Raw genomic sequence first — 26,548 nt, forward strand, 5'->3', positions numbered from 1 at the left:
CTTGAACCTCTTGTGAATTGTTATATTTCTAAAAAATAAATTATATCTAAAATATGTTTTCAGAAGTTAGATTCACAGTAGTTAAAGAAATTTGGGCCATAGTCAGTAGAATGGTGGTTAAATGTTAATCTTAAGGGGTACTGTGAGATTCTTAGAGTCAAAAGGCCGTTTCTCACTACTTTTTTTGTATTCTCAGACATCCAAAGTTGCATTGTATAGTTAAATCTGTACTAATTTACCTGTTGGAAACTCGAGCTATGCCTTCAAACAAATGTGCAGGTTTTTGTTGAAGCCATTGTCCCATCTATGATAAAGGGATACTTCTCATAAGCTTTTGTCTAAAGGCAATTAAGTTTTCTTTTAAGACCATTGAGTTGGACTGCCATTAAAAGGAGTATTTGTTGATATCAAGTAAAGGTTTTTTAATCATTTAGTGCAGTAATTTAAGTTATTAGTTTTGTATTATGTTTGACCATTATCATCCATTTGTTCTGTGTAATTTGGTCCTTTTCTCTTTGTAGGGAGTAGTACTGCTTGTTTAGTTGTTTTGGACCGTAGTAATCATCAGTTACACACAGCAAACTTGGGAGACTCTGGCTTCTTGGTGGTTCGAGGTGGCGAAGTGGTTCACCGGTCAGATGAGCAACAGCACTATTTTAACACCCCTTTCCAACTGTCAATAGCACCACCTGAAGCAGAAGGCGTTGTCCTGAATGACAGGTACATGGTTTTAATTAAGTGGGTTTTTTAAAATTCATTCACAGGATGCGGGCATTGCTGGCTAGGCCAGAATTCATTGCCCATCCCTAATTGGCTAGAGGGCAGTGCCTGGAATCACATGTAGGCCTTGGTGGAATTTGAACCTGGGTCCCCAGAACATTAGCTGAGTTTCTGGATTAATAATCCAGTGATAACATCACTGGATATATCAAGTGCCCCATTGTGGAAGAAAAACTACAATTAAATGGCATTTAACTCCGTAACTTTAGTAACTCTTAAAATAAGTTTACTAACTTTGAAATTTCATGATGGTAAGCCTGTTGCAACTTTTTCCTTTCTGGTTACCACTTTGAGGAATACATATCTACCAAGTTAGAGTTCCATCAGTTTTTTATCAGACATAGCAGTATGTTATGGTGGCTTCACCATTAATGTGGACTTCAGCTTGAAGGATTATGAATATTTGGATTTTTTTTTTCTTTAAGAGGTTGCTGAAAGGCCAGTAAACATCTTTAACAAAGCATTTGCTGAAAGTGACATGCTGTGATAACTGTTTATTACGGATCCACTTCCTGGGTTTGCTACTGTTAAGTCGCACCCTCTGCTTTTGGAAATGGCATTTTTCAGTTGCCAACCAAATCAAATCTACAACATTGTGTGTTTTTGTTTGTGAGAAGCCACCTTGTTAAAACTAAACCATGATCTATCCAGTCAGATTTCAGTTTGGGACCTTACTCTTCCAGTAATAACATCAGCTGGGACAATAACAATGCTATGTTGGTTCACTTGATGCTTTGTGTTAGTGTGGGGAGAATTTTTGTAAGAGAGTGGAATTAGAGTTGGCAGGGACAGCACGTTGGTTCAGTGGTTAGCAGTGCTGCCTCACAGTGCCAGGCACCCGGGTTCAATCCCACCCTTGCCTATGTGGAGTTTGCATGTTCTCCCTGTGTCTGCGTTGGTTTCTGCTGTGTATTTTGGTTTCCTCCCACAGTCCAAAGATGTGCAAGTTATGTGGACTGGCCATGCTAAATTACCCAGTGGTCAGGGATGTGTAGCTTTATTGTGTAGGCCATGGGAAATGCACGGATAGGATATGAGATGTGTCTGGGTGGGACGCTCTTCAGAGGATCAGTGTGGACTTGTTGTACCAAATGGCCTGTTTTCACACTATAGGGATTCTAAGTGTAAGTTACGCTCTAGCTCATACAGAAGATTTACCTTGTGCTATCCAAGATCAAACTGTTCAAAATGATGAAGAAACTTTCTCAGGACAGAAGTAATAGCTTCAGCTCTCAACATTTAACTGGGGAGATTTGCAGTTTATTTCTGAATTCTAGGTAATCATTTTTACAGTGTAAAGGAAGTTCAGCAGTGAGATAAGTGGTGAGTTGGTCAGTCTGTATATGAACGCAAGTGGATGCTGACTGGTCACTGGCTTTTTTTTTCAAGGATCATTTTAGAAGAGAGCCAAGGCCCAGTCCTTGGAACTCTGGAAAAGATTTACAGGGTTGGAAAGAGAAGCTGTTGCTTTACTTGGCATTTAATGAATACATAAGAGTGGAATCAAGCTGGGGAAATTCACTAAACTGGATTGCAGGAGAGGCAGTGGGCAAAGATGGTTTAACTAGATGAAGATAGCTTGCAGAGCACACCAGCGCTCAGTGTACAGGAGGGGGCCAAGCTGTTTCACCCTGCAAAAGCTTCCAAAACATCGGATTAAACCACAAGGGTAATTGTTTATAGAGGTCATCCATATTTGAGAGACAATCTGAGGGGGACTGCATTTCCGATTAGGGGTGTTGTCTTACACTGCAATCACATGAAACCAGTGAAGGCAAGTGGCTGCAGTAAATATGTCACTGGGATTTTTGCCCTCGATTGGACATATGGGGTTTTAATTGGAAATTTTAAAACTGTCAGCAAATAAATACTTAGAACCGAATGAGAACAAAAAACTTGAAATCGGTGATATTAATTTTCAAGGAATGAATTATAATGAATCTGTGGCTCAAGGCTACTTAAATTCAGCAGTCAGTTTTTTGGGGAAAATGTAATCAATGCTCTTATGAGCACTGTCAGTTGTGAAACTGAAATCTGAGATGCAGTAAATAGGATAGTAGCTGCCTAGTTAGTATAGTTCAGCTGTGAATTCAACAGTCTGCACAAGGTGTGCTTAGGATGATGGCATTTTTGGAGTAGAATTATGTTATTTGACTTTTGTAAACTAGTGCCCTTTTGTGCCAGCTAAAATGCTATGGTAATTATGAAATTATTGCTTTTCTATGGGTTGTGTGTTTTAAGTTTAATGGAGTATTGATATTTGAGGATATTAATTCATCCAATTCTGCTTGAGTTTCCAAACATCCCAAGTATCAACACTAATGAGAGGGTATTAATATGGTTATTAGGTGATGTAATCACATTGTAAAGGAACTGATGAGAATGGGGGAAAAAGTACCCTGTAAATTGCAAGAGTCCTCTAGAATGGGTGGAGTGTGATTTTCTTTTCAATCCCTGCAGACAAAGAAGGATAATGCTGTCAGTAACCTCTTGGTGCTGTGGGAAGGACGTTATCTTTTTGAATCACCTGCACTCTTGCTTATTTTGGGAAGACCTTGGAATTAGATCCAGCAATGATATCGGTTAATTTAACTGTTCACTTTAAGTACTCATGTGAGGAAGAAGATTAGCATTGCTGAGCATTTTTATTTTAAAGGAATGTATTTCGGAGAAGTCAAAAATCATGGCTGCTCGTGTGATCCCAAGTTCAGATTCCAGTCACTGCTGAAATTTTCCAGCAGAGCACAATGCACTGTCAGGGATAATAAATCTATATCTGACACAATATTCTTTGTATGTTGCTTGGGAAAATTAAAGGAGTTTGATACTGAAGAATCTCCATATGGTATTATCAATTATAAAGCAAAAATGGACAACCTGTGCCAAACTTCATAGTTTACAGAACTGAAAATTAGTTTGCATGAAATAATATTGAAGGAATTCCAAAGGTTTAAGAAGCAGTAAATGTAGTTAAGCAGCAGTGATTGCGTTGATCAGAGTTATCTGAAAGAGGAAGAAACTTTCTCAAAAGTTTAAATTAATCAAGGGCATTTAGCTCTTTCCATGATACATATGGTACAGTCTTTCCCTTATAAGCATCTAGCTATTCAATGAATTCTGCGTTTAACAACTTTTCCTGATGACCCATTCCGACTACTGCCTCAAGATACTGATGTTTCAGTTTTTTGTTCTATTGCAATGGTTCTAAGCATGCTTAATTTACCTTGGATTGTGGTATGCAAGGCAACCTGATGTAAAACATTACTCCTTTTTGTAATGTCCCAAAATTGTTTGCGCATATACTTGACATACAAGTTAACAACCTCGCTAACCTGTTCTTCCTCTCACCTATTTCTCCCCCCCCCCTCCACCTCAAGCTGCATCTCCATTTCCTACCTACTAACCTCATCCCGCCCACTTGATCTGTCCGTCCTCCCTACCTCCCCACCTATACTCTCCTCTCCTCCTTCTTCTCCTCTATCCATCTTTGGTCCGCCTCCCCCTCTCTCTCCCTATTTGTTTCAGAATCCTCTCCCCATCCCCCTTGTCTGATGAAGGGTCTAGGCCCAAAACGTCAGCTTTTGTGCTCCTAAAATGCTGCTTGGCCTGCTGTGTTCGTCCAGCTCCACACTTTGTTATCTCAACAACCCTCATCCCTCTTTTTGAGTTCCCACAAGTTATACTGTTATGTAATTGCTGGCTCTGAACTTTTTTACATCCTACACAAATACATTTTACATGGTACACTAGATACTAGGTGAATTGCAAAGATGAACTTAAGTTTAAGACGTGCCTCAAATGGAAGCATACGCATCCACTGTTCCATTTTATGTGCCCAATAGAGAGCATGAGAGCATGTTAAGAGCAGCACCAGGCACTTGTAAAAATGAGAGGTCAATCTGGTGAAGCTACCAAAAAGGGCGCCTTGTATGTAAAATAGCATAAGCAGCAAGTAATAAACAGAGCAATGTAATTGTACGACCCATGGATCAGATCTAAGCTCTGTAGTCCTGCAACATCAGTTATGAATGGTATTGGAAGGAGGCTCAACAAACAAGAGCCCAACCCAACACCATGCATTGAGTGAGTGACTCTGGGTCTGTCCTCAATGGAGTTCAGTATGAGGAGGAATCTGATTGAAATTTACAGCATGCTGAGAGACCCGGATAGGGTGGGTGTGGATATGATGTTTTCACTAGGAGAGACTAGGACCTGAGGGACCAGCCTTAGAGTGAAGGGATGGCCCTTTAGAACTGAGATTAGGAGGAATTTCTTCCACGAGAGATGGTTAACCTCATTGTTGCAGGGTGCTATGGAAGCCACAGAGGTCAATCATCACAGCGGTAGGAAATCTCTGCTGAATTTCCTCACGGTAATGTCCTTGGCCCAGCCATCTTCAGTTGCTTCAATGACCTTCCCTCAGTCATAAGGTCAGAAGTGGAGATGTTCACCGATGATGTTACAATGCTCAGCACCATTTGCAACTCCTCGGATATTGAAGTCGCCTGTGTTCAAAGATCTGGACAATATCTAGGCTTGGGCTGATACGTGGCAAGTAATGTATATGCTGCACAAATGCCAGGTAATGATCATCTACAATGATTGAGTCTGAAAAACCACTACCCTTTGTCTTTCAATGGATGGGAAAGGCAGCTCAATCAGCAGTCGAGCTTGGCAACATCCAGGCCAAGCAGCCCGCTTGATTGGCACCATAAGCATCCACACCCCCTCCACCAAAGCTCAGCAGTGGCCGTATGTACTATCTACGAGGTGCACTGCAGAAACTCACCCAAGGTCTTTGGACAGCACCCTCTAAACCCATGAGCACTTCTATTTAGAAGGGCAAGGGCAGCGGATGCATGGGAACACCACCACTTTCAAATTCCCCTCCAAGCCACTCACCATCCTGACTTGGAAATACATTGTTCCTTCATTAATGGGTCAAAATCCTAGTCTTCCCTCCCTAAGGGTATTGAGTCAATCTACAGCATGTAGACTGCAGTGGTTCAATACCACCTCAAGGGCAACTAGGATGGGCAATAAATGCTGGCCTACCTGTGACGTTCACAACTCATGAGCGAATTAAAATAAAACTCCACCAATGTATGCACCTTCGTTCTTTTGGGGCGGAGAATTTCTTCAAGGTTTCACAGATTGAACTTTGTGCTGACACCTGTAATACTTTTTCCTTATTTTGGCTGGTAGCCTTCATTTCTGCAGAAGGTTACATTTTCCTCATGTTCATCACTACAAGACACTATCGTCATTATTGTTACGGGGGTTCGCCTATAATACATGTTCAGCAATGTGAATTGGTTATAACATTGAAAAAATAAAGAAATGCTATTTGTAAAATGCAAACATGATTCCATCAATGTTTGTTTGTCATAAACCTCAAATGTAATATCACAGCAACTGGCTTATTAGGAAAATATCTGAAGTCTTATTTTGAAGAGTTTGTGGTAAACACATTAAATGCAGCAGCATTATTTTAAAATGTAGCTTATTTAATACAAGGGAATCCAATGTTAAATTGACAGTATAATTAAAAAGTGAAGTATGGTTTAAAATAATGAGCACTGTTGAAACATGCACCTTTTGTGTGTAGTATTTATGATTAGATTTTGTTGGATACTTAATGTGTAAGAATTTTTGAACTTGCTCATGCAAGTCATTTATACCAAAAGTTGTCTGTTACAACTTGCTGTTTTCCAGCACACTCTTCAATGCAATGTTATTCAGGTCTACAATGCATTTTAATCCTACAATTAACTTTAATGCCAGTGGGCTACATAGGAAAAGTCGGATTCCTCTGCTTAGTTTATCTGAAAATCTACCAGAAGTCTGTTCCGATGGAATGTTAGGTCAGATCAGTATTTAAATGGAGGAAGGAATTTTACTAAAAATTGCCGACATATCAATTTTGGGGGAGTTTCATGGAGGGTTGCTGGCTGTGAGCTCTATCTCTCTCAATTTTGCACAGCTCGCCTCTGGATCTTGCTCACACTATCATGCAGTAGTGACCATTGCTAGGATTTCCAGTGGCAGAACTCTATTTGAAGCCCAGCTGTCACTTCATTGTAAATACAAAGTCAAATTCATAAATGTGTTGCCTCTAAGAATGAAGTAACACAGGTGAGGAAGATTTTGTAAAATGTAATTGTCCTTTCATGCTCCTAACCCTGCTTTTCCCATAGGACACATTACTTGTATAGAGCGATTTTCTATAACATGATGTGCTGGAATTCAACAATCGCATTATAGCCGAATCTCATGTATGTATATTTGCACTGCAGGGTGTAGATTTTTCTATGTCATGGCAACCAATCCTGTCCAGGACTGTGTAGCAATCTGAACAATTTTATAGAGTTTAATCTTCACTATATTTTCCAAGAAATTTATGCGTCTTGTTTGGTTGGAAAATGTGATGTGAATTTAGGAATTCTAAATTTTCAGTGTTTTCTAAATGACTTGTAATGAAATCTTAAGTTTTATAAATCGGACAATTTCCAGCAATGGTTGGATTATTGTTTAAGGTAACATGGAGATTTTATTGTAGAATCTAATAACCTGAAAACTTTGTTCAAATAAATTGTTTTCACAGCCCTGATGCTGCTGACAGTACCTCCATTGATGTTCAACTAGGAGACATCATCTTGACAGCAACTGATGGCTTATTTGATAACATGCCTGACTACATGATCTTACAGGAGTTAAAGAAACTGAAGGTATTTTTATGGCAGTATATATTTATCCTGCTTTTAAAAAATCGCCAGTTCCTTTTCAGCTGGTACAGATAAAAAGTCACCTTTGGTTTTCAAAAAAAAACACCTGATGTAAATCAGTCATTGTCACATTCCATTAACAATTTCATAAATTTATGTAATGAACTAATTTTTCTATTGAATTGAAATAAAATCTGATTTTTCTAGATCTGCTCTAATAATCTGAGTTAATTCTGTTTTGCTTCAATCTCCATGGAAGAAAACACTATTAATATGAAACAATGATAATGGGAACTGCAGATGCTGGAGAATACAAGATAATAAAATGTGAGGCTGGATGAACACAGCAGGCCCAGCAGCATCTCAGGAGCACAAAAGCTGACGTTTCGGGCCTAGACCCTTCATCAGAGAGGGGGATGTGGTGAGGGTTCTGGAATAAATAGGGAGAGAGGGGGAGGCGGACCGAAGATGGAGAGAAAAGAAGACAGGTGGGGAGGAGAGTATAGGTGGGGAGGTAGGGAGGGGATAGGTCAGTCCAGGGAAGACGGACAGGTCAAGGAGGTGGGATGAGGTTAGTAGGTAGGAGATGGAGGTGCGGCTTGGGGTGGGAGGAAGGGATGGGTGAGAGGAAGAACGGGTTAGGGAGGCAGAGACAGGTTGGACTGGTTTTGGGATGCTGCATCCCAAAACCAGTTCAACCTGTCTCTGCCTCCCTAACCTGTTCTTCCTCTCACCCATCCCTTCCTCCCACCCCAAGCCGCACCCCCATCTACCTACTAACCTCATCCCACCTCCTTGACCTGTCCGTCTTCCCTGGACTGACCTATCCCCTCCCTTCCTCCCCACCTGTCTTCTCTTCTCTCCATCTTCGGTCCGCCTCCCCCTCTCTCCCTATTTATTCCAGAACCGTCACCCCATCCCCCTCTCTGATGAAGGGTCTAGGCCCGAAACGTCAGCTTTTGTGCTCCTGAGATGCTGCTTGGCCTGCTGTGTTCATCCAGCCTCACATTTTATTATCTTAATATGAAACAAGTTCTATTACTGTCAGGAATGTTATTGTCAGGACCTGCTTCGTTTTGCTTTCTGGACCTCTTCCCAAGTTATCTTGGAAACTTAAATATTATTATATTTTGTTTTCATTACAAGGATAGATGTGAGGAGTACCTTGTTAGATAGAGTGGTAGTCCATGGAATGTTCAGTTGAGTTGTTACTTTTGGTCACTTGAAGACAGATTTGTTTAATGACAATGTATTTTTACTGCAGATATTCATCTAGTGTGCAGCATAAGTTCCTACATTCATCACTAACGTATTTGATTTTGAGTTAAAGTAAAAGTTAAATTTTTTCAATCAGTCTGAGATGTATTAAATTCTACACAGCAAAACTGATTTTCCCATTTGCTGCTATGCTTGTTACTTTGAGCATATTTGACGTTGTGTAAAACTGAAATGGGGAAGAATGTCATACAGCTAGGATTTAAACTGAAAAGGCCAAATAAATGCAACGTTTACAAGTCTAAACAGACAATCCAGTATGCCACCAAAAGAATGCTGCATTGTCAGAGATGGCATGTTTTGATGAGATGCTAAACTGATTAGATGTGTTTTTTTAATCCCATAATAAATAATAACTTCAGTTAACTTTAGTCTCTTAGACAGTATTTAACTAGCAAATCAACATTAAAAAAATGCAAATTAGCCAATCACTTTAAAATTGTGAGTACTTGCTATGTGTGAAATGCTTACAGTGCTAACCTTAATTTATAACAGTAATCATACAACAAAAATATATAAATGACTTTTAAAGTACTATGCGATGTCCTGAGGTTTTGATGGGTGCTATATTAGTGCATGTCCAAAATGTCTCAACATGTTTTTAGAGTTGCATTTTTTAAATTGATGCATTTTAAAAGGATGTATTCGTTGAGGTAAATCTCAATCTTATGGCAATGTGATTGCAGAAGACCAATTATGAGAGCATTCAACAAACAGCAAGGAGCATTGCAGAACAGGCTCATGAATTGGCATATGATCCAAACTATATGTCACCATTTGCACAATTTGCTTGTGATAATGGATTGAACGTACGAGGTAAGATCATTAATTCATGCAACGAGTATACTCATGGAAAAAACTCTGCATTGGGGAAGAACTGAAATCTGGAAATCTTAATTTTGTGCTTTGAGGTAAAGAAATTCATTTTGCGCAGAGATAATGGGAACTGCAGATGCTGAAAAATCCAAGATAACAAAGTGTGGGGCTGGATGAACACAGCAGGCCAAGCAGCATCTTAGGAGCACAAAAGCTGATGTTTCGGGACTAGACCCTTCATCAGAAAAGGGGGATGGGGAGAGGACTCTGAAATAAATAGGGGGAGGTGGACCGAAGATAGATAGAGGAGAAGGTAGGTGGGGAGGTAGGGAGGGGATAGGTCAATCTGGGGAGGACTGACAACTCAAGGGGCCGGGATGAGGTTAGTAGGTAGGAAATGGAGGTGCGGCTTGAGGTGGGAGATGGGGATAGGTGAGAGGAAGAACAGGTGGAGACGAGCTGGGGTGGTTTTGGGATGCAGTGGGGGGAGGGGAGATTTTGAAGCTGGTAAAATCCATAGTGATACCATTGGACTGCAGGGTTGCCAAGCGGTATATGATTTGCTGTTACTGCAACCTACGGGTGGCATCATTATGGCACTGGAGGAGGCCCAGGATGGACATGTCGTCTAAGGAATGGGAGGGGGTGTTGAAATGGTTCGCGACTGGGAGGTGCAGTTGTTTATTGTGAACCAAGCGTAGGTGTTCTGCAAAGCGGTCCCCAAGCCTCCGGTTGGTTTCCCCAATGTAGAGGAAGCGACATCAGGTACAGCGGATGCAGTATACCACATTGGCGGATGTGCAGGTGAACATCTGCTTGATGTGGAAAGTCATCTTGGGGCCTGGAATCAGGGTGAGGGAGGTGGTGTGGGGGCAGATGTAGCACTTCCTGTGGTTGAAGGGAAAAGTGGTGGGATTGGAGGGGAGTGTGAAGTGGACAAGGGAGTCTGAGTGGTCTCTCCGGAAGGCAGACAAGGGTGGGGTTGGAAAAATGTCTTTAGTGGTGGGGTCGGAGGATGATGCGTTGTATCTGGAGGTTGGTGGGGTCGGGGGCGGGGGGGGGGGGGGGAGTGTTGTGGTCCTTGAACGAGGACATCTGGGATGGACAGGAGTGGAATGCCTCATCCTGGGAGCAGATGCAGCGGAGGTGAAGGAATTGGGAATAGGGGATGGAATTTTTGCAGGAAGGTGGGTGGGAGGAAGTAAATTCCAGGTAGCTGTGGGAGTCAGTGGGCTTGAAATGGATATCTGTTTGTAGGTGGTTGCCTGAGATGGAGACAGAAAGGTCCAGGAAGGTGAGAGATGTGTTGGAGATGGCCCAGGTGAACTTGAGGTTGGGGTGGAAGAAGTGAATGAACTGTTTGAGCTCCTCTTGAGGTGGCGCCAATACAGTCATCAATGTGAAGGAGGAAGAGCTGGGGTTCAGGGCCAGTGTAGGTGCAAAAGAGGGACTGTTCCACATAACCTACAAAGAAGCAGGTATAGCTTGGGCCCATGTGGGTACCCACGGCCACCCCCTTTGTCTGTAGGAAGTGGGAGGAATTGAAAGAGAAGTTGTTGAGGGTGCAGATGAATTCGGCTAGGAGGATGAGGTTGTCGGTGGAGGGGGGCTGGCCAGGCCTGCGGGACAGGAAGAAGTGGAGGGCCTTTAAGCCATCTGCATGGGGAATGCAGGTGTATAGGGACTGGACATCCATGGTGAAAATGAGGTATTGAAGACCAGGGAATTGGAAGTTCTGGAGGAGGTGGAGGGCATGGGTGGTGTCACAGACGTAGGTAGGGAGTTCCTGGACCAATCGGGAGAATATGGAGTCCAGGAAGGTGGACATGGGTTCTGTGGGGCAGGAGCAGGCGGAGACAATGGGTCGACCAGGGCAGGTGGGTTTGTGGATTTTGAGAAGGACATAGAAGCGGACATAGTGCGGGGTTGGGGAACAGTGAGGTTGCAGGCTGTAGATGGGAGGTCACCCGAGGTGGTGAAGTTGTGGATGGTTTGGGAGATGATGGCTTGGTGCTCGGGGGCGGGGGGGGGTGTGGTCTTGATCCAGGGAGCGGTAGGAGGAGGTGTCAGAGAATTGGTGTCTGGCCTCAACAATCCGACCCCATCACTATAGACATTTTTCCAACCCCACCTGTCTGCCTTCCGGCGAGACCACTCTGTCTGTGACTCCCTTGTCTGCTCCACACTCCCCTCCAACCCCACCACACCCAGCACTTTTCCCTGCAACCGCACGAAGTGCTACACCTGCTCCCTCACCCCGATCCCAGGCACAAGATCACTTTCCACATCAAGCAGATGTTCACCTGCACATCCGCCAGTGTGGTATACTGCATCTGCTGTACCCGGTGTGACTTCCTCTACATTGGGGAAACCAAGCGGAGGCTTGGGGACAGCTTTGCAGAACACCTATGCTTGGTTTGCAATAAACAACTGCACCTCACAGTCGTGAACCACTTCAACTCCCCCTCCCATTCCTTAGATGACATGTCCATCCTGGGCCTCCTGCAATGCCACAATGATGCCACCCGTAGGTTGCAGGAACAGCAACTCACATTCTGCTTGGGAACCCTGCAGCCCAACGGAATCAGTGGATTTCACCAGCGTCAAAACCACACCCCACCCCACCCCCCGCCCCAACCCACTGCATCCCAAAACCAGCCCAGATTGTCCCCGCCTCCCTAACCTGTTTGTCCTATCCCTTCCTCCCACCTCAAGCTGCACCATTTCCTACCTACTAACCTCATCCCGCCCCATTGAGCTGTCCGTCCTCCCCGAACTGACCTATCCCCTCCCTACCTCCCCACCCGCACTCTCCTCTCCATCTATCCTTTCTTCTATCCATCTTCAGTCTGCCTCCCCCTCTCCCTATTTATTTCAGAATCCTCTCCCCATCCCCCTTTTCTGATGAAGGGTCTAGTCCCGAAACGTCAGCTTTTGTGCTCCTAAGATGCTGCTTGGCCTGCTGTGTTCATCCAGCTCCACACTTTGTAATTTCATTTTGAGGTTCTTTTTGTTACTTAGTGGTACTAAGCTAGTTGGGAATCTTTGAAGTTAGCTTAAAGGTCGATCATCTGGCAGCCTTTCTGGTTTTAACCTTAGAACAAGACCTTTTGTGCCAGATATCTACTTCCTTTTGACCTTAAAGTTAAAACGCCATGATGAATGCTGCCATAAGTGTCGGGTTATTAGGATGTACCCAATTAATTTTGAGTTTGTATCAAAACAAATTTTTAAACCTTAACAGATCGTAAGTATAAAGATTTAAACGCCGCACGTAGTTATGTTTTGGTGCTAGACATTGATCTTGGTATCTAGTTTATGCGTTCAATTAATTTTAACTCTTAACTATTCATAGGCCAAAGTTAATGAAATGTTCTTAGATGTGTGGTGAGTGAAGCTTGATATGGTCATATCAGGTATTTTGTTTTAAAAAGCTAAATCTACATGCTATCTGTTTACTTGATTCTGGTTGTTTATAAAATAGAGTTGTGCAAATAGAAATTCCCCCTCCAAAAAATGTAAAGATTCTAATTACAAAGTTTATTGTATTGAGCCATTTTCAACGGGTCTTTCCTGTGATCCTTTGTAATTTTGGTAGGAGCGATTATGTTTTTGTAAGGGAGTAAAAACTGAAGTGGTTTGTGGGCTGTGATTTTAAAGGGTTAAAAATATGTTTGTGTGTTTAACTGAAAAATTATTTGTAATGAAAATCACTTTTGCGTTCCAGGAGGTAAACCAGATGACATCACTGTTCTACTGTCAATAGTAGCTGAATATACAGACTAATTACTTCAAAGCATAGACACTTTATCGTATTCCACTGCTTCCTGCTGGCAGGACCTTGTTTCCCCGACTACAAATTTTTAAAGACTAGTCATTCCCACAGCACAATTTCACTTCACTTCCTGTGGATTTTTAATACTCAAACACTGTTTTGTCTGATAACTGCCAGCAAGTTTCTTCTAATCATCATAAATGTCCTTTTATCAAGGGGGAAAAATATGAAAACCCCTCCGAGTACATTTTCAACAGTTTTGGTAATTCTGAAGGAATGTTGATATCTTCTGTAGATATGGTGGTGGATAATTTTTTGCCTGTGAAATTAGATGTTATATCCAGAGATGGGCACAGGTATGACTGGTCTTCAAAGAAATGTAAAAATATTGAAAATTATTGATATATTTACAATCACATAATAAAATGCACGGACCCTAGAAACCTTTTGGATGTGATTTTAATTTCTTGCCCAATAGCTGAAGGGCACTGAAAACTCTTTTTGGATGAACTAGCACAGCTAGTTGTATAGAGACTATCAAATATTTTAACATGCGTTCCATGAGTGATTAAAGCCATGTTTAATTTTATACATGATAATCAGGTAACTTTTGAAAAAGATGTATTCAACGTAACTTGTTTTAAAAATGTTCCTGTAGTCATTTTTCATTGTAGCTGTGTTATGTATACTATGACTTAATTTAAATCATTTACATGTACTGTGTACATGTTATTTCACTATTTAAACAGACATGCTTGTACCAGGCATTTCATTTTATATTTTGAGTTATATATAAGCCAGAACAATTTTTATTCTATTATTGGTTTTGCATAAATTGTTGGCACTTGTTTGGAGGTTGGATCTGAATTTTGTCTGAATGCTTTGGAACAGAATTGCTTTTTTTCTTCAATCCAGTATTCTGATGAACAGACAGTACAAACATTTGAGCACTAATGGCATAATAGACACTTTGTTTTTGTTAAAAGTTGTAAATTTCACACAACCATGACTTGTCTTTGTATTATATATGGTGACCCAAATTGTTTCACAAATTCTCAAAATAAAACATGTTCTGGCACCATGCCACAGATGTTAAGTTATACAACTGAACACAGAGTCAAATTACGTTTTTCAAGGTGTCTTAAAAAGGTGCCATTCAAGTCTAGGGTGGCTACTTAAATGGAAAGACATTGACAAAAATTTAGTAGAAAATCAATTCCAAACTGAAGTACAGAAATGCATTTATCTCACTTGAAGATTAATTATATTGACAAATTGTTCTATAAAATGAACTTCTCCCTTGCATTTTTTGTCACTATCTTAATTGTCAAATTAAAGCTGTAAAACAATTCAGTAGTCTTCCTTATATTTCTAATTTGAGTTGTTTGCAACCATACAAGAGTTTACACTATCCACCGAATTTTGTTCTGAGCTTTCCTACCAGTTGTATGTATTAAGCTTCAGACAGATTAACCCAACCTGATGCATAAATAAGACATAGCTTACTTAAGATTTCTATCAATCAATATTATTTAGGTGAGATGTACTTTATTGATTGTGCACAGTCAATTTCCTATCAAGGAAATGAAGTGGCTTTGACAACATGAGGCCTTAAATGACCAAAACGTGGGATGGGGAGGAGGGACTTGGAGAATTCACCAGATGTTTGGTCCTCTTAGACCTTTTAATTGCTATTTTGTTTTTATGGGTAATTTTATATGAATAGATCTAAGTGCAAACGTCATTTTGTAAGTGCAAAGTTCAAATTAACTGTTTGCCACACTTGAATGCTGAATTTGCAAAATAAAACAAGCATGCTTGTATTATTCACTGCGGGAAAAATACCCTTTCTCTTGGTCCTGTGTATACCAAAGACCAGAAGACATTTCTGTCTATCCCCACAAGACTTGTACTGTTTAAGCAATACTGTACTGAAACATTTTTAAAATTTGCTTTGGGCTAGTGTTTTAACATTAGACTTCTACAATGCACTATTATAATTGTAGGAGACAGCTCTACAGGAGCTGAGTCTTCACTTTTAAAGAAAAGTAATATTCCTGGTGCACAAGTAAATTAATTAGATGCTTTTGGGTTGCAGTCTTGACAATATTCTTTAAAGGCAAGTTCTTTTAGTGTAATTACTGCAATAACCAGGAAAGTTGTGAAAATTTACATCTTCCTCAAGTTGGTTTGCTTTTGAAAGAAGCATTGAAGAGTCATTGTGTCTGTGTATGTAGATGTGATAACTTGACAAGAAAAGGATACAAACCCCCTCAATCAAATGGAATGTTTGATCACCTATGGAACTTTAGCTAGCATATACTGAAGTTACAATAAAGCATAAGTGCAGGAATAATTATGTAAATACGTTGAAAAGCTGTGCAAATGATATATTTAATAAAAGTATAGTATTTATAACTAAGTCTGTCCATTTCTTTCAATCTACAAATCTGAATGCCAAGAAATTTCTCCCCTGACCAATTAAAAGCAATACATCTGTTAGTTATAAACACTAGCAATTTTTGTGTCCAAATACTTTAAACATATACAATCTACTTTATTGTCTTGTGAAAGAGTTAAATAACTTCAGTTTGAAGTGCTTTCAGCAAGAATAAATGTAAGCAGAACTGAAGGGTAACCGATGGATATGATGAGGATTGAGAAACAAGCCACTGAATCAAAAGATGAGGCCAAGGGGACAGGGAGTGATTGATAGCCAAAACTGCACTGTCTCCTGTTCACAATCAGTAAAGGTTTTGGGAAGCTTTGGGCAGCTGCAAATAGCACCTGATTTATGTTCTGGAGGAAATAAATAAAGTAAATTATGGTCATCTGTTTTAATGTAAATTGACCAGATTAATTTTGAGCAAATGATTTGGTGGCTATTATAGACAGGATCTTTGGTTTTTGAGTTAGTCTTCAACTGTTTAAGATAGGCTGTCCAACTGTACACCTGAATAAACAGTTGTAACCTGTATCCAAGTATCCTCATTTGTCAAGTTGTACTACAAACTCTGGCTAACTTGCCTGTAATTTTAAAAATTATAATTGGAATAATCTTATTGATTTTACTGAAAAATCAATGTTTTAATATAAGTGACATGCAGTGGAATGATATCCCCAAACCAGTGAACATGTCCCAATTTTTATTAGCTCGAGACCTCTCTTTTGTCCATATTAAACAGAGTACATAAATGTAATTTTATCTAGTATGGACTAAATAGTACCTAATTAGGTTAACATTGAAACCTTTGTTACAATTCACTACAAATTTTAAATGATCAAATTGATGCATGTGGTGACAATCATTTTTTTAAAAATAAAAACTTTATTGAAATTGCTGACAATGTGGCACCACAAATGAACTTGGTCAAAATGAGATTATAGAAACATTTTAAAATAAGTGTTGCAATGTTAAGTCTATTTTTTCCAATATTAAATTATTATTCATTTTTAATTCAAGTGTAATGTAAAATTATCTAAATTTAAAATGTTAGTTCCCACAAGTGGGCCAAGGGATGAATCCTGTTTTGCCACCCTATAATATTGGCCCTGTCCCTCATTAGGCAACATCCTGTTGCTGTCCAGTTTTGTCTTTTCTGTCCTCATAGAAGCCCTAGAGTGTGGAAGCAGGCCATTCAACCCCTTGAGTCCACGCCAACCCTAGTACAGCATCCCACCTCGACCCACCACCTACCATAGACACTGTGGGCAATTTTAGCACAGCTAATCCTCGTAACTTGTGCATCTTTGGACTGTGGGAGAAAACCTAAGGAGAATATGCAAACTCCACACAAACACAGTCACCCAAGTTTGGAATCAAACCCCAGTCCCTGGTTTTGAGTGGCATTAGTGCTAACCACTGAGCCACCAGACCATCATCTCTCCAAACAAAATAGCAACCTATTTTGCATTTAGGTATTAAGTACTGGGAGAATGTATTACCATCCCTCTTGGCTAGCAAGTCTATTAAAATATAAAGGTACTTTACATTTTTCTTTTTTTCCTTAAATGATCATGTTAGAAATCAAAAATAATTCACATTATAATAAAACAGTATTCTCAGCACAATAGGAGCAATACTAGCGCTGAAGAAACAGCTAGTTTCCAGAGAGGTCTTGTAGAATGGCTTAGTTAAAATCCAACCAAACCATCATGCCAATTTAAGAAAATGCTGCTCCTTCACACTCTCAACTGGGGTGCCAAAGTAAAGAAAAATCCAGATTCAACGTCTTGCATGTTCGTTGCTAATACTCTGACAACTTGCAGAAGAAACTTTTCAACCTTATTTGTCTAGAATGTATATCTATACAGTCACTCTTGAAAATCAAAAGCTAGAAACTTTGACAGTCAATACATCAGTAAATATGGAAGATGTAACATGTCCAATTGTGCTTGTTTGATTACAGTTAAGTCAAATATGCTAGCAAGGTCTTAATTTAAATATAGACACTTAGCAGAGGTCATTTCTGTTGTGCTGTACCTACACTGCCAAATTTCCACAATATCAAAACAAAAATGACCTGGTGGTAGTGTAACATGTGAATTTTATTTTAGTTGTACAGGCTACAGGGCCTCACTTTGTAGCAAAACCTGCATGTACTGTGGCCATATGGCAGCTTTCTGTACTGCAAGAGCATGTACAGTTCTATTTTTAAGCACTTATTAGAAATAGTTGAATCCATTGACAAAAATTCCCTCTATCTATTGATTATATATCAGAGCATGCAACTTATTCTTAAAGTTTCTGAATAATGCAATGTGTTATCTTGTTCTAATCTTCTAATTAAATGTTTTTAACCTATTGTAAACTGCACAAGAATCATAGAATCCCTACAGTGTGGAAGTAGGCCATTTGGCCCATTAAGTCCACACTGGCCTGCCGAGAGAAACCCCAGCCTATCCCTCTAACCCTGCAATTCCCATGGCTAATTCATCTAGCCTGCACATCCCTGGACATTATGGGCAATTTAGCACAGTCAATTCATCTACTTACCACATCTTTGGACTACACTTTAGAAACATTAGTTTAATGATGAAACTGTTAGCAATTAAACCTGTACATACCTTTAATTGACTCCATCATAATAGCAACTGATTAAATCTGATTCTAACAAAATTACTTTTACCTGAATTTTTCACCAAGCAATTGCATTTCTTCCCAGACCGTATTTCAACTGTCAAAATTATTTGCAAAAGCTGAAGTGTTTTGAGGCCTGCAGACAGGCAAAATTGCCCGTGTAAATGCCAGGTTCTGCATAATGTACACATACATATTAAATATCTGGAAGGTTGAAATGTGGTGCTCTTTACTGTCTGTGTTTGCGATCCACTATCTGTTCTATAGCACTTGTACAAACCTTTTTAAAAGCTACATGCACAAATGTTTTACGACAAAAAAAAACTCATTTGTCTGCCAATCATTGGAACATGGGTATTCTTAAAGGTATTTTAAACTTGTGAAAATACTTTTTGCTGAAATTTTGCTTAACAACTGGTATGTTTTACCATTGTTAGTCTAATTTAAAACAGCCTTTGAGCTAAGAAATAGTGAACTAGTGCATTTATCAGATACAGCACCATTACAAGGTAACCTAAGAATAAGACCATTAGATTTTTTTTTAAAAAAACCTTGGTAAATTATATACATAATGATTTTTAAAAGCATTGACTTCCTACAAAGGAACTAAGAGCAAGAATAGGCAGTTCTGATCTTCAAGCCTGCTTTGCCATTCAAGATAATCATGCTGATGCTGATGGATTGAGTTTTGACTTTTCAAATTTCTTACTGTTACTTTTTCCAACCGTTACTGATTACAACAATTTCTGAACAACAGACATCAAACTAATTGGTCTGTAGTTTTCTACAGTCTGCCTCCTTCCCTGTTTTGAGTACAGTGACATACATGCGTGTTCTTATGCACTGAAACCTTTGCAGCATCCTGGGAATGTTGGAATATTATAACCACTGCATCTGCTATTTTTGCTGCTACTTTGCTTAAGAGAGTATGGTGTAGTCCATTAGGCCCCTTGGACTTGTCTGTCATCAATCCCAACTGTTTGTTCAGTGTGATTTCTTTGGAGATGATGGTTAATTTGACTTCTTTCTTTTTACAATCTCTGCATTACCTGTTGTTACTGGATGGTACTTTTTTCCTCCACTATGAAAACTGAGGCAAAATATTGGTTTAGTGTTTTTGTCACTTCTATGTTCCTCACCACTAACCTCCCAATCTCATCCTTCAAGAGACTAACTTTCACTTTAGCTACTCTCTTTTCTTTTGTATACTTAATGCAGCTCATGCTATCTGTTTTTATTTTCTGAGCTAGTTTTCTTTTATAATTAACTTTTGTTTCACATTTTACCAATCCTTTGATCTTTAAAAATTTCTTAGTGTCCCAGGCTGCCACTGACCTTTGTAATATGATATGCCTTAGTTTTTATCTTTAACTTTCCTTAGTTGACCATAACTCTAAGTATTTAAGTCTGTTCCATTATCAAAATTTCCCCACTCCTTTATGATTCTTTGCAGCAAGCCTCAATTTTTATTTGTTCTTCAGACTTAGTCTCTGCACTCTCTAGTTTCCCATGCAAGTGCGTAGGCATGAAGCCTCAGCCTCGATTATTTCCTGCTCTGTGTTCTTCTATGCCCCGACTTGGTCTGCTCTCTCTGGTTGTCTGTATAAGTGTAGCGATAAAGGAATTAGGTTTCTGCACAACAACATCCTTAAAATAGGATTTGCCACACTCATGTTGTTTGCCACTCACAAGCCAAAGCCTGAATTTTGTCCAGATCTTTCATGCACATGTGGTCTGCCACAGTATCAATACAGGTGTAAACATTGTTGTTTAATAATCAGCAAACGTACCCACTGATCTTATAATGGAGGACAAGTCAGAATGTGTAGACTGGGATGGGATTGGAGTTGATAGCACTCTTGTCCCATGTAATGTAGGTGTGTTTTAATGAAAGCAGTCACGGCCAAGTCCAGTATTATCCAACGCTTCATTAGAAAGCTGTAAAAGTTACATATGAGCTGCTAGTGGTGCAATAATGATCGGAGGCAAGTCACTGAGAAGATAGATGCCTGGGGATCTATCTGTCAACAGTAGCAAGATGAAGGGAAAAGATAGAAATATGAAATATTTTCATAATGTAGAGTCAGATGTACAGCACACAAATAAACCTTTCGGTCCAACTCGTCCAGGCTGACCAGATATGCTAGCATTTGGCCCATATCCCTCCCAACCCTTCCTATTCACATAAGAATCTAGATTCCTTTTAAATTTTGTAGATTGTACCAGCCTTCACTGCTTCCTCTGACAGTTCATTCCATACGTGCACCTGCTCTCTGTGTGAAAAACCCTAACAAATAAATAAATAATGACTTTAAAATATGTTTAATAGCACAAGGAAAACATAAAATTTGCAACATTTAACATATTGTCCTCAGAAGATCTTTACAAATCTTTCCATCTTATTTAGAGAAAGTAGAAGTTATTTACCACCTGTATGATTAATCTAGCAAACTCACAACAAACAAGTTCAACCTGATATTTTGTTTTCCAGGTTAATTTCCCATTTGTTATTCCTATCTTTTGATTTGAGAAAAATATCTACTTGGGCTAGAGATGTTGTCGCATAGCAGCACAAAATCAGATAGTAAGATCCATGTCAACTCGATTAACCTTATTCAGGCAGTAATTGGGAGGTCGCATTTAGCCTTAGTATCATTGAGCTAACAAGCAAATTGTTAGCTAGTTTCCATTCCTGATTGCTATCCAGTGATTTCTGCATGTAAAAATACATGTAATCAACAAGTAAAAAAGTACTCAGCTTGCCCAAGATGGTCTCTGTACTCAAATACCCTATTTATTCTCATTGTGTAAACTTACATATCAGTGGCAGATGTTTGATGATACTGGTACTAGTGCCCGTGAAATAAAATTACAGCATCATTGGGAGATGAGGGATGATATTATTAATTCTTTAAAAATCTTTAAAACTACAATTAATAAATCAAGACCAATGAGGTTGTTTTGCATCTGTAAGAATAGCGTAATTTCCTATAAAGTTCTGTAACAATTGTTTTAACTTCTGGCATTTTTAAAAAATGAATAACAAATAGAAACAAATTATGGTGCAGGAGGCCATTTAACCTCTGTACCAACTGATAGTTATCCATGCTAATTCCACTTTGTAGCACTTGGTTCACAGTTGGTAAGTTACACCACTTAAAGCCATATCAAGATTTTTTTAAAATCCAAGGTGGAGTTTCATTTTTCCCACCCTTTCAGCTACTGAGCTCCAGACCCCTGGAACCCTCCAGATGGGGAGGGTGGGGGTGGGGGGTGGGGGGTGGGGTGGGGGAGAAGGATAAAATATTTGCTGTGATCTGCAAAGAGAAAAATGAGTTTTCTGTTCGCTACCAGGCAGAGTGCCAGACTATTGATCAAACAGAAGGGACCCACATCAAATTAAGGATACTGGAAGACTTATTCTGGTAAAGCTGAGAGAAGAAATTGCTGGAATTGGCCTTATTGCTGTTTACGAAATTAAACAATGCTTGGCGATCATGGGTTGTTACAACCCAGTGAAATAGAGATAAAACCATTGCAAGCTGGTAATGCTGTTTCCTATAAAGACTGCAATCCTGCAGAAAATATGCCACAAGTGTATATAAACCTGTGATCCTAGGTGTCACATCAAGATATTAATAAAGGTTATTTTTCTATAGTTAGGATTTTAATTGCCTAAGTAATGTTTATTGCTGAAAACTAACAAAATTTGTCAAAGTTTTTGATCTTGCACTCATCAGGACATTTGCAAGAATAGCAATATACAGGGGGACAATTATTTTTATACTGCATGAGTACATGCACATTGATTGACAAGTAGGCTCTGATTGGTAAAGGCATCACCATGGGGAACACACCAATTAGGTGACTGACAGTTAACAGGCAAGCTTTGTTTAAATTCAAACAATCTTCTTAAATAAAGCTTGGCACTTATCTGTCAGTCATCATTTAACTAGTGCATTCTCCATGGCAATGACTCCACCAAGAAAAGAATAATGATCAAACAGTGTCGTATATTCACACATATAGCTATTTTATAATTTCTACTGGATAACCCTGGTTTAAAAGCCCACTTGAAAACCGAAAGGTGGGGGCAGAATTTAGGCATCAAACAAGTTTCAAAGATATCTGCCAAATCTGTCTCTATCACTCACCTGCTGATCAGGTGAGAAACTAAATCAGCAGCTTAAAACTGCATTCAAGGTTTCAATTTTGAAACACAGAACACAATTAAAAATGTGCTAATAAATCAATAAAACTGTATAAAGAAAGCTGCACAAAGCGCTGCCTTCAGCACAATGAATGCTGTCCTGCAGGATACTCCAACATTTCAAGGCAACATGTCTACAAGTCTATATGTATACAGAATAGCTGAAGATTAACTGATATTTGAAAGTCAAAGGGAGATGCTTGAGCATTCCTATCAGTTTACTACCTGTCATGGGAAAGCTCACTGCTCAATACTTGGATATCATACTGAAACAGAAATTGCAACAGAAAAGCAGCAGATTTGGCAGCATCTGTGAACAGAAAGCAGAGTTAAATTGAGACACTGTTCTTCCAGCTTGCACGTAGTCTCGGTGAAATACTGCAGCAGGCCCAAGACAAAAATGTTGGCCAGGGTCCAGGTGGTGTGTTGAAGTAGCAAGCAACTAGAAGATGAGGGTTATTTTTACAGAGTGAACATTAGTGTTCTGTAAAGCGTTTACTCAGTCTGCATTTTGTTTCCCCAATACAGAAAAGACCACATTGTGAACTGCAAGTACAGTACAGATTGAATACAATATAGATTGAATGAAGATAAGTTGCTGTTTCATCTGTGTCTGGGGTCTTGGATGATGGTGAGGGAGGAGGTAGACAGGTAATTATTGTACCTTCTATGATTGCATGAGGAAGTACCACAGCATATATGAGGTGTTGGGAGTGGAGGAGGAATAGACCAGGGCATGCTGGAGGCCCTACTTCCACTCCTATGTCTTATGGTCTTATGGAACGGTCCCTACAGACTGCTGACAAGAAAGGGGAGGAAAATACATGTCTGGTAGTGGCATCCCACTGGAAGTGGCAGAAATGGCAGTTTATAATCTCTTGGATGCGAAGACTGGTGAGGCAAAAAGTGAGGAAAAGGAGGGCCGAAATGGACTGGGTGTCTTTATTCATATTTTTCTTAGAGTTAGGACACCAGTCCAGTCCAGGCATCAAAACCTCATTTTAAGGAGGTTTACACACATTCCAAAACAGCCCGAGTGGAAGCTTGAACAACATTGCATCTTCATTTCACAATATCTGACTGCTTTTGCAAAGATTTCATTAGCCATGTTTGGAGAGCCCTTATCTCCCAGCAGCCATCCTGTATAGTCCAAGGACCTTAGAAGGAGGCAAAACTTTGTGAGTTCTCTGTTATGGAAAAATCGTGGCAGCTCCCAGAATGTCTGAAACAGACTTTGAGAATATGTCAATGATATTCACATATAATTTGAACATTGATGGAGCCTTTTGGAAAATAGTGAAGATTGATGACAGGATGTTCTCTAAGCAATGTGGCTACAGTATATTTAACCATGCACTTGTGGGGAGAGTGCCAGTGATGGTGGGGAATCTTACTGTCTGAGCTGACTGACTGTCCTCTTTAGGACAAGGATATGAACAGGTTGTAACCTGGAGAAAATAGCATCAGTTACATCCTGGATGTGTCTGTGGGTCAAGGATTGGGAGATGTCACACAGATCACCAGTTTCTCCTTGAAACAAGCCACTGCCATAAAGATTTGTGGAGCTGTAAAGTTAACAGCCACCAAAATGACAGCCACCCAGTCCTCTGAGCACAAGTCCTGTTCCAGCAAATGATAACATGGCTTGGTGATGATGACCTGAGGACTTCCTTAATCTCCACGTGTTTAGTGCTTCTGAGAGCCGCAGAAAGTCATAGTAAGGTCTATGATCACAAGAGGTCACATTCGCTCTTTCACTTCATTGAGGGATCTTCACCACCTGCCTCTTCCTGTGGAGACTTTGCCACTACTTGAGGTTGCTGTTCTTGTAGGCCTTGCTGATGCCATTGTAATGTCTATACCTCTCATAAATTTTGTTTATCTCAATCAGATCTCCACTCAAGCTCCTCTGCCCTAAGGAAAACCAACCCAGCCTATCCAGTCTCTCCTCATAACTGAGACTTTCCATCCTTGGCAAAATCCTGGTAAATGTCCTGTGCAGCTTCTCCAGTGCAATCACACCCTTCTGATTGTGTGGCAACCAAAACTACACACAGTATGCCATCTGCAGCCCAACCAATGTTTTATAAAGATATTATATGACTTCCTTGCTCCTATATTCCATCCCACCTATACATTTCACATGTCTTCTTTATTACCCTACTTGTGCTGACACCTTCAGGGATTTATGGACTTGTATGCCGAGGTCCCTTTGTTCCTCAGTACTCCCTAGGGACCTACCATTCATTCTGTATGTCTTTCCCTTATTGTACCTCTCAAACCGCATCACCTCACATTTATGGGATTAAATTCCACCTGCCATTTCTGTCCAATCCACCTGCTGATCAATATCAGACTGTAGCCTGAGACCATCTTCCTCAGTATCAACTAACTTTGTGTCATCTGCAAACTTTTAATTATACCATGTCTATTCACATCCAAGTCAATAACTGTCATTTCACAAGAAGGTCAATGTCATATCTTGATAAGCAGCTGTGAGGTAGGCGAACTCAGACAACACAGACAGAGGCCATTCAGCCCATTGTGTCATCCAGTCATAGACTCATACAGCACAGAAACAGATCCTTCGGTCCAACCAGGCCATGCCCGACATAATCTCAAACTAAACTAGTCCCACCTGCCTGCTCCTGGCCCACATTCCTCCAAAGCTTTCCTATTCATGTTTGTATAAAAATGTCTTTTAAATGCTGTGATTGTACATACATCCACCACTTCCACAGCAAGTTCACTCCAAACGCAAACAACCCTATGTGCAAAAGAATTTGCCTCTTAAGTCTTTTTAAATCTCTCTCCTCGCACCTTAAAATCATGATGGCATCATGTGTCCCCTAGTCTTGGAATTCCCCACCCAAGAAAACAGACAACAAACATTAACTCTATCTGCGCCTCTCATTATTTTATAAACTATTATCAGGTCGCCTCTCAACCTCCCATGTTCCAGTTAAAAAAGTCCCAGTCTTTCCAGCCTTTCTTTATAACTCAAACCTTCCATGCCCAGCAACATTCTGGTAAATCTCTGTTGAACCATCTTCAGCTTGATAATATCCCTCCTCTAACTGGGCAACCAAAACTGGACACAGTATTCCAGAAGAGGCCTCACCAATGTCCTGTATCACCTCAACGTGCCTTCCTGCAGTCAACAAAAATCTGACTGCACTAACCCTAGTTTTCAGCATTTATCCTATAGCCCTGGAGGCCATAACAACACAAAAGAGTGCCTAAATTCTACTTAAATATTACAAACATTTCTGACTCAATCACCCTTTCAGGTAATGAGTTCCAGATCCCCACCACCCTCTGAGTGAAAATAATTCTCTTCAACCCTCCTCTTAGCCTTCTGTCTCTTACCTTAAATCTATGCCCACTAGTTAAAGACCCCTCCACTATTTGGAAAAGTGCCCTCCTATCCACCCTATCTATCCCTGTTAACCTAAGGCACCTCCATCAGGTTCCCTCTCAAATATTGCTGATCCAAGGAAACCAACTTCAGCCTGTTCAATCTTTCCTCTTAACTCCTGCCCAGGCAGTATCCTGGTAAATCTCTACACCTTTGAGTGAAATCACATCCTCCCTCTAATGAGGCAACCAAAGCTGCATTTTTATAGAGATCCAACATAACCTCCCTGTTCTTATATTCTGTGCCTCAGCTAATAAAGGTAAGTATCTCATATGCCTTCTTAATCACCTTATCTACCTAACCCAAGTTCAGCACAACGCAGTGGGCCGAAGGGCCTGTACTGTGCTGTACTGTTCTATGTCAACCTACTACCTTCAGATATCTGCGGATATGCACATGAAGGTTACTCTGAACTTCAGTACTTTCCAGAGACTTATCATTCATTGTGTAATCCTGTTATGTTTGATTT

At 40.0% G+C, this 26,548-nt stretch overlaps 2 protein-coding genes across 4 annotated transcripts in view; one reads left to right on the top strand and one right to left on the bottom strand.

Moving 5' to 3' along the window:
* The window catches only part of LOC125463902 (protein phosphatase PTC7 homolog), a 31,281-nt gene extending 15,464 nt beyond the window's left edge, over nt 1-15,817 (top strand). The window contains exons 3-6 of one of the 2 annotated variants that reach the window (XM_048555662.2): nt 522-720; nt 7,385-7,508; nt 9,467-9,596; nt 13,324-15,817. In XM_048555662.2, coding sequence (XP_048411619.1) covers nt 522-720; nt 7,385-7,508; nt 9,467-9,596; nt 13,324-13,382 — 512 coding nt within the window. In that variant the 3' untranslated portion in view covers nt 13,383-15,817. The remainder of the gene's footprint in view (nt 1-521; nt 721-7,384; nt 7,509-9,466; nt 9,597-13,323) is intronic. The other variant, XM_048555661.2, reaches the window with a different exon arrangement.
* The window catches only part of tctn1 (tectonic family member 1), a 100,183-nt gene that overhangs the window by 60,591 nt on the left and 13,044 nt on the right, over nt 1-26,548 (bottom strand). The gene's annotated exons all lie outside the window — the stretch shown is intronic.

Source organism: Stegostoma tigrinum, chromosome 26 (genome assembly GCF_030684315.1).
Source record: "Stegostoma tigrinum isolate sSteTig4 chromosome 26, sSteTig4.hap1, whole genome shotgun sequence".
Classification (NCBI taxonomy): Eukaryota; Metazoa; Chordata; class Chondrichthyes; order Orectolobiformes; family Stegostomatidae; genus Stegostoma; species Stegostoma tigrinum.